The sequence below is a fragment of the Papilio machaon genome, chromosome 17 (assembly GCF_912999745.1).
Source record: "Papilio machaon chromosome 17, ilPapMach1.1, whole genome shotgun sequence".
Classification (NCBI taxonomy): Eukaryota; Metazoa; Arthropoda; class Insecta; order Lepidoptera; family Papilionidae; genus Papilio; species Papilio machaon.
In genome coordinates, this window is record NC_060002.1 from 5,180,882 (window position 1) to 5,194,945 (window position 14,064).

The window sequence follows — 14,064 nt, forward strand, 5'->3', positions numbered from 1 at the left end:
AAAACCACACCCTAAGTCCTAAATAAAGAAACTTCAATTCGGCGCGGTCCTGGGACACCACTCAGATTTTCCATATTCATACTTCTACGCATGTAGGTCGGTTTTGGGTTCCCTTAATACAAACGTAATCAAAACTATTCAAAAGTTGTAAATTGAATGGGAACTTACATCTATATAAGGAAAGTATAAATAGTTTCAGGATCTTAACACTACTGTGTTTCGCATAAAATACATTTACAAGCCGGAGCTTTTTAAGCCATTTCCTATGGCTTTTCAAATAGATGATTTCTGATAAAATTAATATGAATTCAATTTGGAAAATATATACTCATGTAAATTTGCCTAAAAGAACTTTTCGGGACTTGACAACTTTCAAAGCTTTGATATTTCTAAATTTCATCAATAAATGCAAATATTGCATGTATTAATGACATCATAGTGAAATCACTTCTAAACATAACAGCCACGGGAAAAATGTAAAGACCCGTATCCTTCAAAATATTGGTATGTTGAATGAGGCAACATTTCTAACTAATATTATTACAAACCTATACTGCTAATATTGTTTTAATGACGTTTATTTCAAACAGAAAATAACATTTTAGCTTTTGTATTTTCCAAAAGTTTTGTTTAGGGAAATCCATGATCAAAATGACGTCATAATATGCATTAAAATGACAGAATAAGTTAAACTACATTTTGTATCGTATGATGAAACAAAACAAATATTTCATATTGATTGGAGTTCTGTTATAAAATTTACGAAAAGAAATATTACTATCTTATTATTATTATAAATGCGAATGTTTAGATGAATGGATGTTTGTTTGAAGGTATATCAGGAACGGCTCAACGAATCTTGATGAAATTTTGCACAGATATAGAAAATAGTCTGGAAGAACACATAGGCTACTTGATTAATTTATTCTATATTAAAATATTTTTTCTTAAATGCCGCACGGACAGAGTCGCGGGTGACAACTAGTTCTTACATATATGCAAGAAAATCCGATAAATTAATGGTAATACTTAAATAGTTTCGTAATACTTTTCTTATCTATTTTACTTCTTAATATATTTTTTGACAACAGTCACATAAATTTTAAACAATCAGTTTTACATAATCACATAATAATCTTAAACACATCAATGATTAACGCCTAGTTTTTTTTTTATTATTAATATTTCTTTCCTTTATATTCTGAGATATACAATACAAAATCTTATCCAAAATTTAACCGTGATAAGATTAATCTGTATATGATTTGCCTAGACAAATAATGAATTTATTATAAGTAATGAAAGTCCACATGTATTCGACTTCCAAATTATGTTAAATATTGATAGAGCCGTTTGTTTGTTCATTACTAATTTGTCTGTTATCTGTCACTTGTTTTCCTAATATATTTACCGTTGTTTTCCGAGACCATAAGCTCTGTGTAAAACGTATTGTCATTCCTCTCATTATCTTTAACAAAACAGGGATAATGATATGTTTGTATCTTGGTCTCAGAAACCCACGAATATTGTACTATTTTTTTTTGGTAAATAAATTTTACGAAAGAAAGAACAATTAGCGCATAATACAATCTTTAATGAAGTAGGTAGAGCAAGTAGTTTTTAAGAAATAAACCAGTATTTAACACGTTTGCACTACAATATTTTGCTATATTAACGAACTAGACAGGCAAGTCAGTGGCACTGAACGTGTTAAAAACTCCCATTTGATATTGACAGATAGCACATTGTTTAGTAACATTATTAACATTTTTTTTGTGGCAACATTTTTAATCTTCTGCATGATATTATCCTTTTCATTTCATTGTATTTTATATTAACAAATTTAACTGGTCTGTTGAGAGTGGTCTGGTAACACCGACAGAAAATATGGAAAACTGATGCATAAAAAACGGTACACAAGACAAAACTAACCTACAGATCAACAAGGATTGTGGAACTATTTAATGACCATTAATAATTAAGAGTTAAACCCACTTGTTCTATTGCAAATATTTGCTCTAACTATATGTGTTCTCTAGGTTATCCATCTCACTGGCCACATGCTGTCTCCATCTTATAACAATGAAAAGGATTCAGAGAAAAACACGGAAGTTGAAGATAAGAAGGACTCTGATGGGAAACAGAACAAGAGTGGTTCTCTGGTGGCTGTGGGCAGACCTATCCCGCATCCATCCAACATCGAGATCCCGTTGGACTCCACTACTTTCCTCTCCAAACACAGCTTGGATATGAAATTCTCGTATACCGATGAAGGGTAAGTTTAAAATTGCTTTATTTTTTAAATCATCTCATTTTGTATACTATACTATAATAATACAAAGATGAAAGATTTGATTGTTTGAAAAATAATTTCACTTTTGGGAAGCTGCACTATCTATAGGCTATTATTTTTTTAATTTTGCGCGGGCAACTGCTAGTACGCAAAAAATTTACAAAATACTCATGTTACTCGCAGTTTTCAACGATACATATGATTTAAAGAGAAAAGTTAGACTTTCGATGTTATTTTTTTTTAATTGGTAGAAAATAAGCAGTTCTTGCAAGAAATTTACATAGCAACATTTAATTTTTGTTAACATAGATAGGGATTTCGTCAAAAGATGGCGCTGTAAACAATTCTTTACGTATATAAAGAGGCAAAATTCAGGTGTCATTTTAGAACTACGTTACGACCTTTTAGAACGCCTTACTGTCTGTAGTTGTGTTATATCAACAAAAATATCACCTTCAAATGTATTTTGTAGGTTAAACATGATGTGATTTCGCGTCCCCGCAATTCAGTTCGCGATAAATTTTGAGTGTTGTTAATGTTTTAGTGAATAAAAGTTGATGTTGAAAGTGATTGTTAATTTGAGAAAAGTTTGTGAAAGTGTATTGTTGGTGTTAAGCGATGTTACAAAATAGTTTTGAATTTTTGTAAGATTGGCGCGTATTTTGAAAGAAGGGATGGAACAGGTATCTATTATCAATAAGATGATCTAAAAAACTTGTATTTACTATTATTAAGACATCGATTCATAATCAAGTTTATAATAATTGATATTATAAACAAGGAACAAAGCCGGAGTACCAATAGGTCATTCAAGGTTAACCATATCGAGACCGGTAAACAAAACCTAATTCATGGAAAGTATAGGTCGTATAGGAGAATGACCTTTGGAATCTATGCTTTTACACGGAATCTTTATCATTTTTTTAATTATCAAAAGGTACCAAATTAATTTGATAAGTTGAAGATTATGTTTCTACAAATGCATACAAAAAATTAATATCCATTGTATATTATTTGTAGATTGATATATATTTTGTTTAAAAAAAATACGAAAATTGCACACAAATTACATTGATATTCAATACTACTTATCATAATTTTTTACTTACAAAATTATTGTTCACAAATAAAATAAAAATACAGGTTATTATTTAATAAAGTATTTTTGATAAACCAACATAGATATTTACCAGAAAAGTTAGTAAATGTGTTTGGAGCATTTAACAAAAATTTTGGTAAAAATAATATGTTGATTTTTCCTATGAAAGTTTACAACAAAGTTTTTTATTTGATTTTTTTTTCTTTGTTGCAGTTTAATGAACACTCTGGGATTCGAACCAGACGAGTTGGTCGGTCGTTCCTTGTACGACTACCATCATGCAGCAGATACAGCAAATTTGGCTCAGCAGTTCAAGTCTCGTAAGTATTTTTGTTTAGTAATGGTTGACATTGATTATTGTTAAATATAGGTCTTAATAGCGATGAAAATAACCGTGATTTACATTTATTCTACTTTATATTAAAACATTATATATTTATAAGAAAAGTTGTTTAAAGGTCTTGTAGAGGTCATAAAGGCAAGTCTAATAATTATTTTAAACATTTGAAATATGCATATTTAGAAATTATTTTGTCAATGATACTCATAATATTGATCTATCATTTTTTTTTTTACTTTATTTGAACACATCGAATAAATAAACCGTTCATCTCAAAAGTGCATAAACTCGTTACATGCAAACAGATGGCGCCTGTAGTAACGTCATGTGCTGCCATCTGTTATACTTAATTGTGATATTTTCCACTAGATGGCATTAGTAGTTGCCGTATATTTAAAAATCACAATCATTCAAAAAACCTATACTTCATACTATGATACTTATATGATAAATAAATGCGAATGTTTAGATGGATGGATGGATGTTTGTTTGGAGGTATCTCCAGAATGGCTCAACAGATCTTAATGAAATTTAGTACAGATGAAGTCTGGAAGAACACATAGGCAGGCTACTTATTACGGTTTTTTTTTACTACGCGCGGACGGAGTCGCGGACGACTCCCAATTAACTAGTAATTGCAAAAGTTCTAGATTGTTTTTGCGTTAGTCATTAATGAAAGACATAATCGATTATATTAAAAGTAGGTAGTCACTACAGTTTTTACTTTTTCTCAATGCTGGAATATTTTTGTTTATTTCACTCGCGTATACGTACGTAATGGTCAGTGTTCAAGAAAGATTAATGTTACATCACTCTCACATTAATATGTATTTATAAGATAACGTATAAACAAGGTCGAGGCAGGGTCGAGGTCGAGGTAAGGGATCGGAATAACAGAGACGACTGTCCCTTTAATATCCGCGAAGGAATTCACAATGAAAGTTCTCTATTCCATCAACCGGAATTTTAATAGCCGACATTTTACTGTCGACGATATCATTTTGTATAGGTGTAACATTTAAGACAATTTTTTTTTTTGAGAGAAATTAATGAAAACATTTTACATTTTTTTAAATATAAATTAGAAGAATTGTAACGCAACCTTATTAGACCTATATAAAAATATCAAAATTGTCCATAGAAGTTGTTTCAAGATGAATAATCTTAGGTACGTCTTACTAATATTATAAATACGAATCTTTAGATGGATGGATGGATGGTTGTTTTTTTTTTTGAAGGTATCTCCGGAGCGGCTGAACGGATCTTCATGAAATTTGGTACTGATGTAGAACATAGTCTGGAAGAACACATAGGCTACTTATTAAGTTATTTTTTTAATTCCCTGGGACAAAGTCGCAGGCGACTGCTAGTTATTATTATTTACACGTGCATACATTGTCAATCAAAATAGATCGATACAGATTTACAGTAATCGTTTTGCATTACATGAAGTGAAGCTCACGTGATTCATTCTCTTACATATGTACGAGCGGTTATTTCGGCTCTTGGATTATCGCCATACGATCTACAGACGTGTGAAAAAATGGAATTTTACCATTAGATAACACAGTGTTTACGAACATCAAGCGACATATATATTATCTCTAACTCAAGGGCGTGTTACGGTTAGATAATCTTATGTATATAAAAGAAAGTTGTGTTAGTTACGCCTTTTATAACTCAAGAACGGCTGAATCGATTTGACTGAAAATTGGTGGGCAGGTAGCTTAGAACCAGGAATAGGACATAGGATAATTTTTACCCCGTTTTCTATTTTTTTTTTATTCCGCGCGGACTGAGTCGCGGGTAAAAGCTAGTTATTATATAAAACTGCTCACAATTCTGATGTTATTTGTTTATAAGTAATATGCTTTATTAAAGGTTATCATTGTTATCTACTAAGCTGAAGTAAATATAAAATTATTGAAAAATATTAATGGTTCAAATTTTATGTAGTCCTTAAATTATACAAACGGTATTCCTGAGATCTAAATTTTTTTACGTAATTAACTTTCTTTGAGCTTCGACTTTATTACCTTGCCAAAAAGTGATGTCTTTTTTAATGATTTTCAATCATAATTTAAATACTTATCGGCGCGTTGAAAGAGACTTACTATTTTATTTCCCTATTTGGTAATATCGTACGTATTATAAATGCGAATGTTTAGATGTATGGATGGATATTTGTTTGAAGGTATCTCCGGAACGGCTGAACGGATCTTGATGAAATTTGGCACAGATGTAGAACATAGTCTGGAAGAACACATAGGCGACTTATTAAGTTTTTTTTTTAATACCGCGGCGACCGAGTCACGGGCAACAGCTAGTTATTGTATAAATATCTTATTTACTATGGTTAGAACTTTCCTTTGAAATTATTACAAAGTCGCTGACTTTACTTTTGTACAAGAAACATGGTGGAACTGAATAACTGAAACAATTTTTTTGTCTACAGTTCAAGGGTTACTGAAACAGATATCCTATCCTTGACTATATCTTCTTACCTCATGGGAAATATTTTATTCCGACGAAAATTAAAGCAGAACAAATTTAGACATGTTTTCGCTATACGCAATAGGTTTTTTGTGATTATATTCTACATTGTTTTGCCATTGATGAAATTAGATTGTTGTTGATTATATCTAGGACGGTAATTGTATGTATTCCGTAAATACGTCGATATTTTTGTAGTTAACACTAAAATCTATGTATTAACAAGTAAATAAAGATTTTTTTTAGGAAATTACGTGACAGGACGAAGGTGAAATTTGACAATTTATTGATTGAAAATCTTTGATTATAAATTATGGTCTAATTTAGACCAATGGGCCGACTAGATGGCATAGTACAAACATTCATGAGAATGCTTCCGTGTCAAAATTAGTGTACCATCACTACCGGTCTTAAAGTACGCCAACAAATCTCATACAAATGACATATTTCGTCGTTTACGTTACAAATATTCTTGTTAGACCCTCTGGTCCGTACTAATAAGTAAAATTACAGATGTTTTAGTAATAAGGGGAGTAGAAAGTAAAGAAAATTTATGATTTTTTTTTATATAAGCAATACTATTTGCATTCGTATTCCGATCACGGTCCGTACGTCGTGTCTAACAATATATTCTGTCGCTTATCCCTCGACTTATCTAACCATTAAGCGGGTAATGTTACGTAAAACGTTTTCTCAGTGCACAAATTCAACATTATTTTATTTTGACTGCTTTCATGTCGTATTATGTTTGTATATACAGTATGAAGATGTGCTAAAGTTTTTTTTTTTTGGTGTTAGAGTAAGTGATGGTTAGTTAAATGACATCTTTTTTTCGTATTCATATCTTGAATATCTTCTGATGCATACTTTTCTGAATCTTAAAAATATATCACGAACAGAGAAAAAAAAGAACAGATTTTGATATTTTAACCAAAATTAGTTTAAATTATTTCCGTAATCAGTGGAAGAGGTTCTGCTGATGCTGCTCCCAGATTGATTTGATTTGACCATGGCCTTGCTGGTTTTCGGCTACCCAGTTCGATAAGGTTAAGGAAATTTTATACAAGGTGTAGCTGTACCTACTCAACTTAAATCTGTTACACCAATTTCCTTATTGTAAAAATACGATTGAGATTCACTCGAGTTTTTACAAACAATTTTTTTCCTGTATTTCTGAAGTCTGAATACATTATTAATTCTGTGTTTTATAAAAAGAAAATTGATTTATTTTGCGTACAAGAAACATGTTCTTAAAAACATTTTTTTTGTTTTGTTAGGTTTTTTATCTTGGATTATATAACTAACACACCATGAATAATGACATGTGTAACACAAAAAAGTAACGTAACTTTTTTAACCGCAAGTGATTTACAGCCTATGCATTATTTATAAGTTACAATAAAACGTATACATTGTTTTTAATTTAGTTACTATGTTGAGTGGAAATAGACATTTCAAATTAATTCTGTGGTTATAGTGATAAATAACTATAGGCCATGATACGGTTCTCCTGATTTTTTTACCATACAATATAAGTGAATCAAGTAGTAGTTTTTTAAATTATTTTGTTGATATACAGAATTATTAATACGAAGGATAGATCTCTGCTTGGTAATGACAGCTTTTGTTTCATTCCGACTTAAAAGCGCCTGGGGGTCAAGACAAAGTAACAGTCGATAAGTGAAGTCGCTAATCGAAAAGTGTATGGAAGTGAAAATAACTTTCGATTTGTCACGTACATGTCACGTATTTTTCCTATACATTTTGATACATTTTGTCGATTCTACTAGCGATAGTGATAATAGAATGTTATACTGTCTAGACCGGCTTTTAAAGTAACTATCGACAAATTCTATCTCTGTTATTAGTTCGAGTTTCCAACAACGCTACTGTCAGTGCTAAAATGTCGAAAAACAAATAGGCACAAAATATCACGGCTTATAGCCTATCCAGTGCAATGTAGACATAAGTGTGAATCATATGTGCAGAGATTTAAAAAGTAAAAGGATTGTTTCAAATAGTACAGAAAAAAAATCTTTTAGTACCGAGTTAAAGGCAGGGTTATCGGTTAATTTGTTCACAAGTAGACACTTGTCACGTACCGACACACGACCTTTATGTGCGTGATGTGGAAATGCAAATAGACTAACTAATCTATTTGATTGAATTTAATTTGCCAAAGTTAATTCTATTCCATCGTATACGTAATGATAAGAATGGCAGCTCTTCTGTCTCAATACTTAGGGTCGTTTAATGTCCACTTAGAGTTTCTTCGTGTTGATTTAGTATGAATATATGCTAAAGTATGTTAATTATTCTATGTCTGTTTTTAACGTTATTTCCCTGAATAACTTAATTAAGAAATTAGTCTAATATGTACTTTTACTTTAACCCGTGAAAATCGTACTGGCTCACAGGGCCTATTAGGAATATTTGATACAATCGCCATCGTATCGTAATCAACAAATATTGTATTAAAAATTGTGCAGCGCAATTACATGTCAGTCGCTAAGAACAGCTAAAATCTCATACTAATTTTGACGATGACGTCACGAAGGCGATTGACACAAATATTCGTGCTAGGCCCACAGAACGTGTTATACTATGATGCACTGCGTATTACGTGTGTTTTTCACGACTCATTCTCTGCTGACAAGTGCGATTTGGCTTATCGATGTTAATGAGTAACCTATGTGTTTAAAAATATAATCTATCATAGAGCGTGATAGGTAAGGTCGTATGTACACTTGTTGGCACCTTTACAACCGTGATATGTAGAGGTCGCCTACACGCCCGGGGCGGATATTGAAGCTATTTATTTACATTCAGTTAATGATTTAAAAACATGAAGCGAGAAAATAGAGTAGGGCTACGAAGTTAATATAAGATATCAAAACGTTGGATAGCGTTGTAGACAAACTCTGAACTCATTTTTCAATCATTCAGTCATTGAAGTGTCAAGAAGTGAATGACTTATTCAGTTGTCTGAACACTAATATATCTTAGTTTTATGTTTTTCTGACAAATACGGGGCCATTACAAGTCCTTTATAATTTTTAGCAAATTAAATGCAATTTGAAACAAGAGCATGGCTTAAACTAAGTGTTAAATAAATATATGCAAAAGGGCAACAAACTTGTTGAACGTAATTGTCTTGTTTAGTTCATAAATATACTGAATTAATTGGAAACGACACTGAGCAATTGACGCTCACCGACTGACTGACAAATATCTTATTATACACGCTTGAGTGAATGAATCTTATACAGTTGATTATTCGATAAACACTCATATTCTTTATTAAAATATATGGCTTCTAAGTTAGATGTATGCCATTTGTACTTAATCCAACTTTTATTATGCACGCTGAAGTTATTTAATTAATCTAGATTAATAGCTGTCCCGTTCTCATTATAGTGTTTATATTTGCTACGGCATACTCTAAGTAATGGGTAATAATTGTCTAAATATTTATAAATTTAGATGGAAAACGTTAAATAATTGTTTTTGTAAAAATACACACAGGTAGAAGTATAACATTGGCACAAAGTCGTTGTAATGCTGTGGGATAAACAAAAAACATTGGCAAGCGAGTATGCCAGCTATTAGATAACACTCCGCGCTTCGTTTTATGTTTCATCTCCTCGTATTATTTCAGATAAAAGTGCTCTCTAATGCATAAAAATTCAAGTTTACCGCTATCAATTTGAAGCTTATTTTTTTCTGTAAATCTCCAATCAACACTGGCAATGTTTTTAATAGATATTTAGCGTATAGTTTTTTTTTGTATTATTTCTGTTTACTATATAATAACTCTTTGTAAGGTTATTTATTTCGATATTGTAATCTTTATTAATGTATACTACTGTTTTGATATTTGATGACCTGATGACACATGACATTGGAAAGAAATATCATTGTGACTGACAAGTGAAGAATGAACTAAACAAATTGATGACTCGTTTAACTAATGGTCCTTATATACTAAGTATTTCTGGGAATAATCAACATTTTGGTGAATTATTGTAGTTTGCACACAAACACATGCAACGAACATGTGACAATACCTCGTTATATTTGTTTTGATACTTCCTTGTATCTATCATAAAAAGCAAATATTTAAGTTGTAACAAATGTTGGAATAGGCTTGATATTTTTTGCAGTTCTAAAACTTTATTGTGATTATCAGGGCTAGCCATTATATGACTTAGTACATAACTAAAAGTATTTCGTACATAAAGCATTTAAAATCCTAATAAACGTTTTAGTCCTTCATTTCCAGCAACTTTTCTCAACAAGACTGTTAAAAATATTTTATATTGAAGTATCATTTTTTCTCTTCAATTTACGTTTTTATTATTTTAGAAATATTTCATTGGCATCGGAACTCTTGAGCAAGCGCCACATTAAAATCACCGATGTGGCGTCGCGATAGGATTTTATTTTCGTTCCGTGCATTTGCTGATCGTAATTTTTCCACCACCTTGAACTTGAACGTTCTGAGAGTCGTACAAAAATACGTCCCTGATTCACGGCCAGCATAGCTACGATAATGCGATGTAAATGCATCTTACGATTATCTCCTTTGAATTTTAGTAATATGTATACAAGATTAGTTAGATTGATAGAGTTGTTTGTATTGTTAAATCTTAGAAAAAAAAGAGTCTTTCTCATTCGACGAGTATCATATTTAACAGTGGTAGACGCTATCTGTTGCACGAATTTCGCGATTCGTCTGATGAGTGTGGTGGTCTAATTTTAGTCTTTTTTCCTTCCACCCTTCTCTTATAAGGAAAGCATGGGGAGGGGAAGTGGAAATGACAGAGAAGGGGACGCATAGGAAGGGGAAATATCCTGTTTCTAAGCGTCCCCTCCTCGGTTGATTAAAAGTAGGTAAAGCATCTGTAATTGCAGATGTCTATAGGCAAAGGTTGCTTCGCTATTCCGGTGAATTTAGGTGGCCGCTCGCCGATATAAAAAAAGTCGCTAATAAACTTGAATACTGGACTAGATTTGAATATGGAGTTTCGGCTGACATTTTAACACGATTCAAGAAATATTTCTGAGTCAATTGAAGCTCACAAAGAGAAAGGAATAAGTTCTGATAAATTGAAATACTCTTCAAAAAGTGCTAGTTGTGCATATAAAAAAATATGGTTGTTACCAAAAGCTATAAAGTGTAAGGAATATGAGAAAGGGTACCAATTTACTTGGTCCAGTCATATTACGGTCGCAGATATGGAATTCTATCCGTTTCATAACATTTTATAAGAGACATTACGAGAAAGCAACTGAAAGGGAATTTTCGAAAACAAATATTATATAGAATTTCCTCTAACCCTGATCGAGTTGCACCAATAAAATCTGGTCCAACTTAGATTGCAATAAATTTTATTTCCATCTTAATTTCTAACAATATTTTTTAAATTGTCCCTGTAGGAATTCATGATCGATTTTACTTCTAAATATTTCACAATGACGTAGATTGGACTATGAATTTTAAAGACTTAAACTACATTCATGGATTTGTAAGCTAGTTCCTTTGTGTTTGTACAGGACGTTGTAATACGTGCCTTTTAACCAAAAGCTCTTTAACCACATTCCTGGACCAATGGATTCATTCAAACGTCGTCTACCATGACTACCGTGTATTTGAGACCACAAAAAACATCCGTTCCAACTCAACGTCACGCGTACGTTGTGACGCGAATGATTTTAAATTTAGAATGGAACATTTTAAATATTGAAACGTGTTCTTTCAACGGCGGGAAAGTGATCGATCGGTTAAGTTATTACAAAGTTGGTTGATATTAACTTTTAAATACTTTTTCAGAACAGAGTATTTACGATTGATTTCTGAGACCAAAGTCTCTGTATAAAGCATATCGTCATCCCTGTCATTATCCTTTACATAGAGATAGCAATATGTTTTAAACGGGGTTTTTAGTCTCACAAACTACTAAACCTAACGTATTTTTATAGCACAGGGACGATCTATTAATATTAGGCATCATAAAACGTTTAGCAATAAAAAATAGAAGCTAAAGTCGGGGGCATATGACAAACAATTACCAATTACATCAATTGCTTTTGTTACTACGCTGATATAGATAACAAGCTAGGTTTACGATTACGGCGAGCAATGGTTCCTAACTTTTATAATACTAATATACTAATACTATACTAAAACTTTTATAATTTTATTTTATTTTGAGAATAGTTACCCTATTATATAACCCCGGTCTATAATATTGAAAAATATAGATTATAAATTAAACGGCCATTATCATCTTGTCTTCGTCCTCGACTCACTGTAGGGTCGCCGCACCAGGTATCCGTCCTCCAGATCGATATATCTTCCGTCATCTTAGTCGTCACTCCCTTCTTGATCATGTCAACTTTCAAACAATGTTTTGTTCTCTTTCTAGACCTACCACTACCGGGTATCTCTACATAATCATAATTAAAGTTTTCCTTATCACATGCGTTCCTTCCCTCCTCATAATATACCCATACCAATCTAACCTTTCTCTTTACTTCTTAATTTCTATAATACTGGTACTAATATTGTATATACCCAGATAAATTAGTTTTATTTTAGGTAATATTTATTGTTTATTGCTCAATGTACACATTAAGTAAAACATGACAGTTTTTTTAAATGTATAATGTTTTTAGTATAGCGTTATAAATTACTAGCTGTGACCCGCGAATCTGTCCGCGCGGCATTAAAAAAAAAACTTAATAAGTAGTCTATGTGTTCTTCCAGACTATGTTCTACATATGAGCCAAATTTCATCAAGATTCGTTGAGCCGTTCCGAAGAGACCTTCAAATAAGCATCAATCCATCCATCTAAACTTTCGCATTTATAATATTAATAAGATTATTTTATCATTCCAAAATAACTCGTGAAGTCAATTTGCCCAAACTTAAAATTATTAATTCGAAGTACCTATTAAGTTGTTGAACGAGAAGCTTTATGAAGAAAGTCAATTTAAATTTTCTCTTCCGCACTCTATTAAAAGTTATAAACCCTTTGATAATTGATTTAAACGAACGATCCCTAAAAGTTATTATAACTCGCATAACTTTATAAAAAAATTGACGAAGTTCAATTGACTTAACTGGGGAATATTTAAATTTGCAGTTTACCTAAGTTTTCGAATTTATTTTTCTGTGAAAATCGTAATATAAATTCCGAGCTATCCTAAATTTCCCTAAATTTTCTTTGATCAATTTGTTTTTTCGGATCGTTTTCCTGTCCCAATTTTACTTTATTTTTCAGCGTCCGTTAAAATGTACTTAACCTAATTTTTGTGTGTAAATGACACTGTCATCACTTAAATTCTGAATTGCGTTCATTCCTTCATATTTTATTAACTTTAATATCTCGTAAACTTTATAAAAGTGTGCCTTTTATAAATAAAATAAATTTGGACGATGAGAATTGTCCCGTTTTTTATTAACAAATGCTATTAAAGTTTGTAAAATGGAAGTTAAAAAATAAATCTAATAACAAATATAGCCTACGTCATCCGGGGTTCCGTTCCATCCGTCCGGGATAGGTAGCTTCGCAACAGCGAAAGAATTTTTGAAATCGGTTCAGTAGTTTCGGAGCCTATACAATGCAAACATACTATCAAGTCTTTCCCATTTACAGTACAATAATGGCCATGTATCAAATACTTAAATGCACCATCGTCAAAACTATATCTTTAACTATTTATATGATATCTTTTTCCGAGCAATACTACCTCTTTGAGCTTGCATGGTTCATATACGGATTGCTTACTAGTTACCGATGTCATCGGTTCAAAGTTTTAGTGTGAAACAAGTC

The 14,064-nt window shown here is 31.7% G+C and overlaps 1 protein-coding gene across 4 annotated transcripts in view; it reads left to right on the top strand.

Moving 5' to 3' along the window:
- Positions 1-14,064, top strand: part of LOC106721628 (hypoxia-inducible factor 1-alpha) — a 78,693-nt gene that overhangs the window by 35,461 nt on the left and 29,168 nt on the right. For all 4 annotated transcript variants that reach the window (XM_045681941.1, XM_045681942.1, XM_045681939.1 and 1 more), the window contains exons 5-6: positions 2,040-2,275; positions 3,606-3,712. In XM_045681941.1, coding sequence (XP_045537897.1) covers positions 2,040-2,275; positions 3,606-3,712 — 343 coding nt within the window. The remainder of the gene's footprint in view (positions 1-2,039; positions 2,276-3,605; positions 3,713-14,064) is intronic.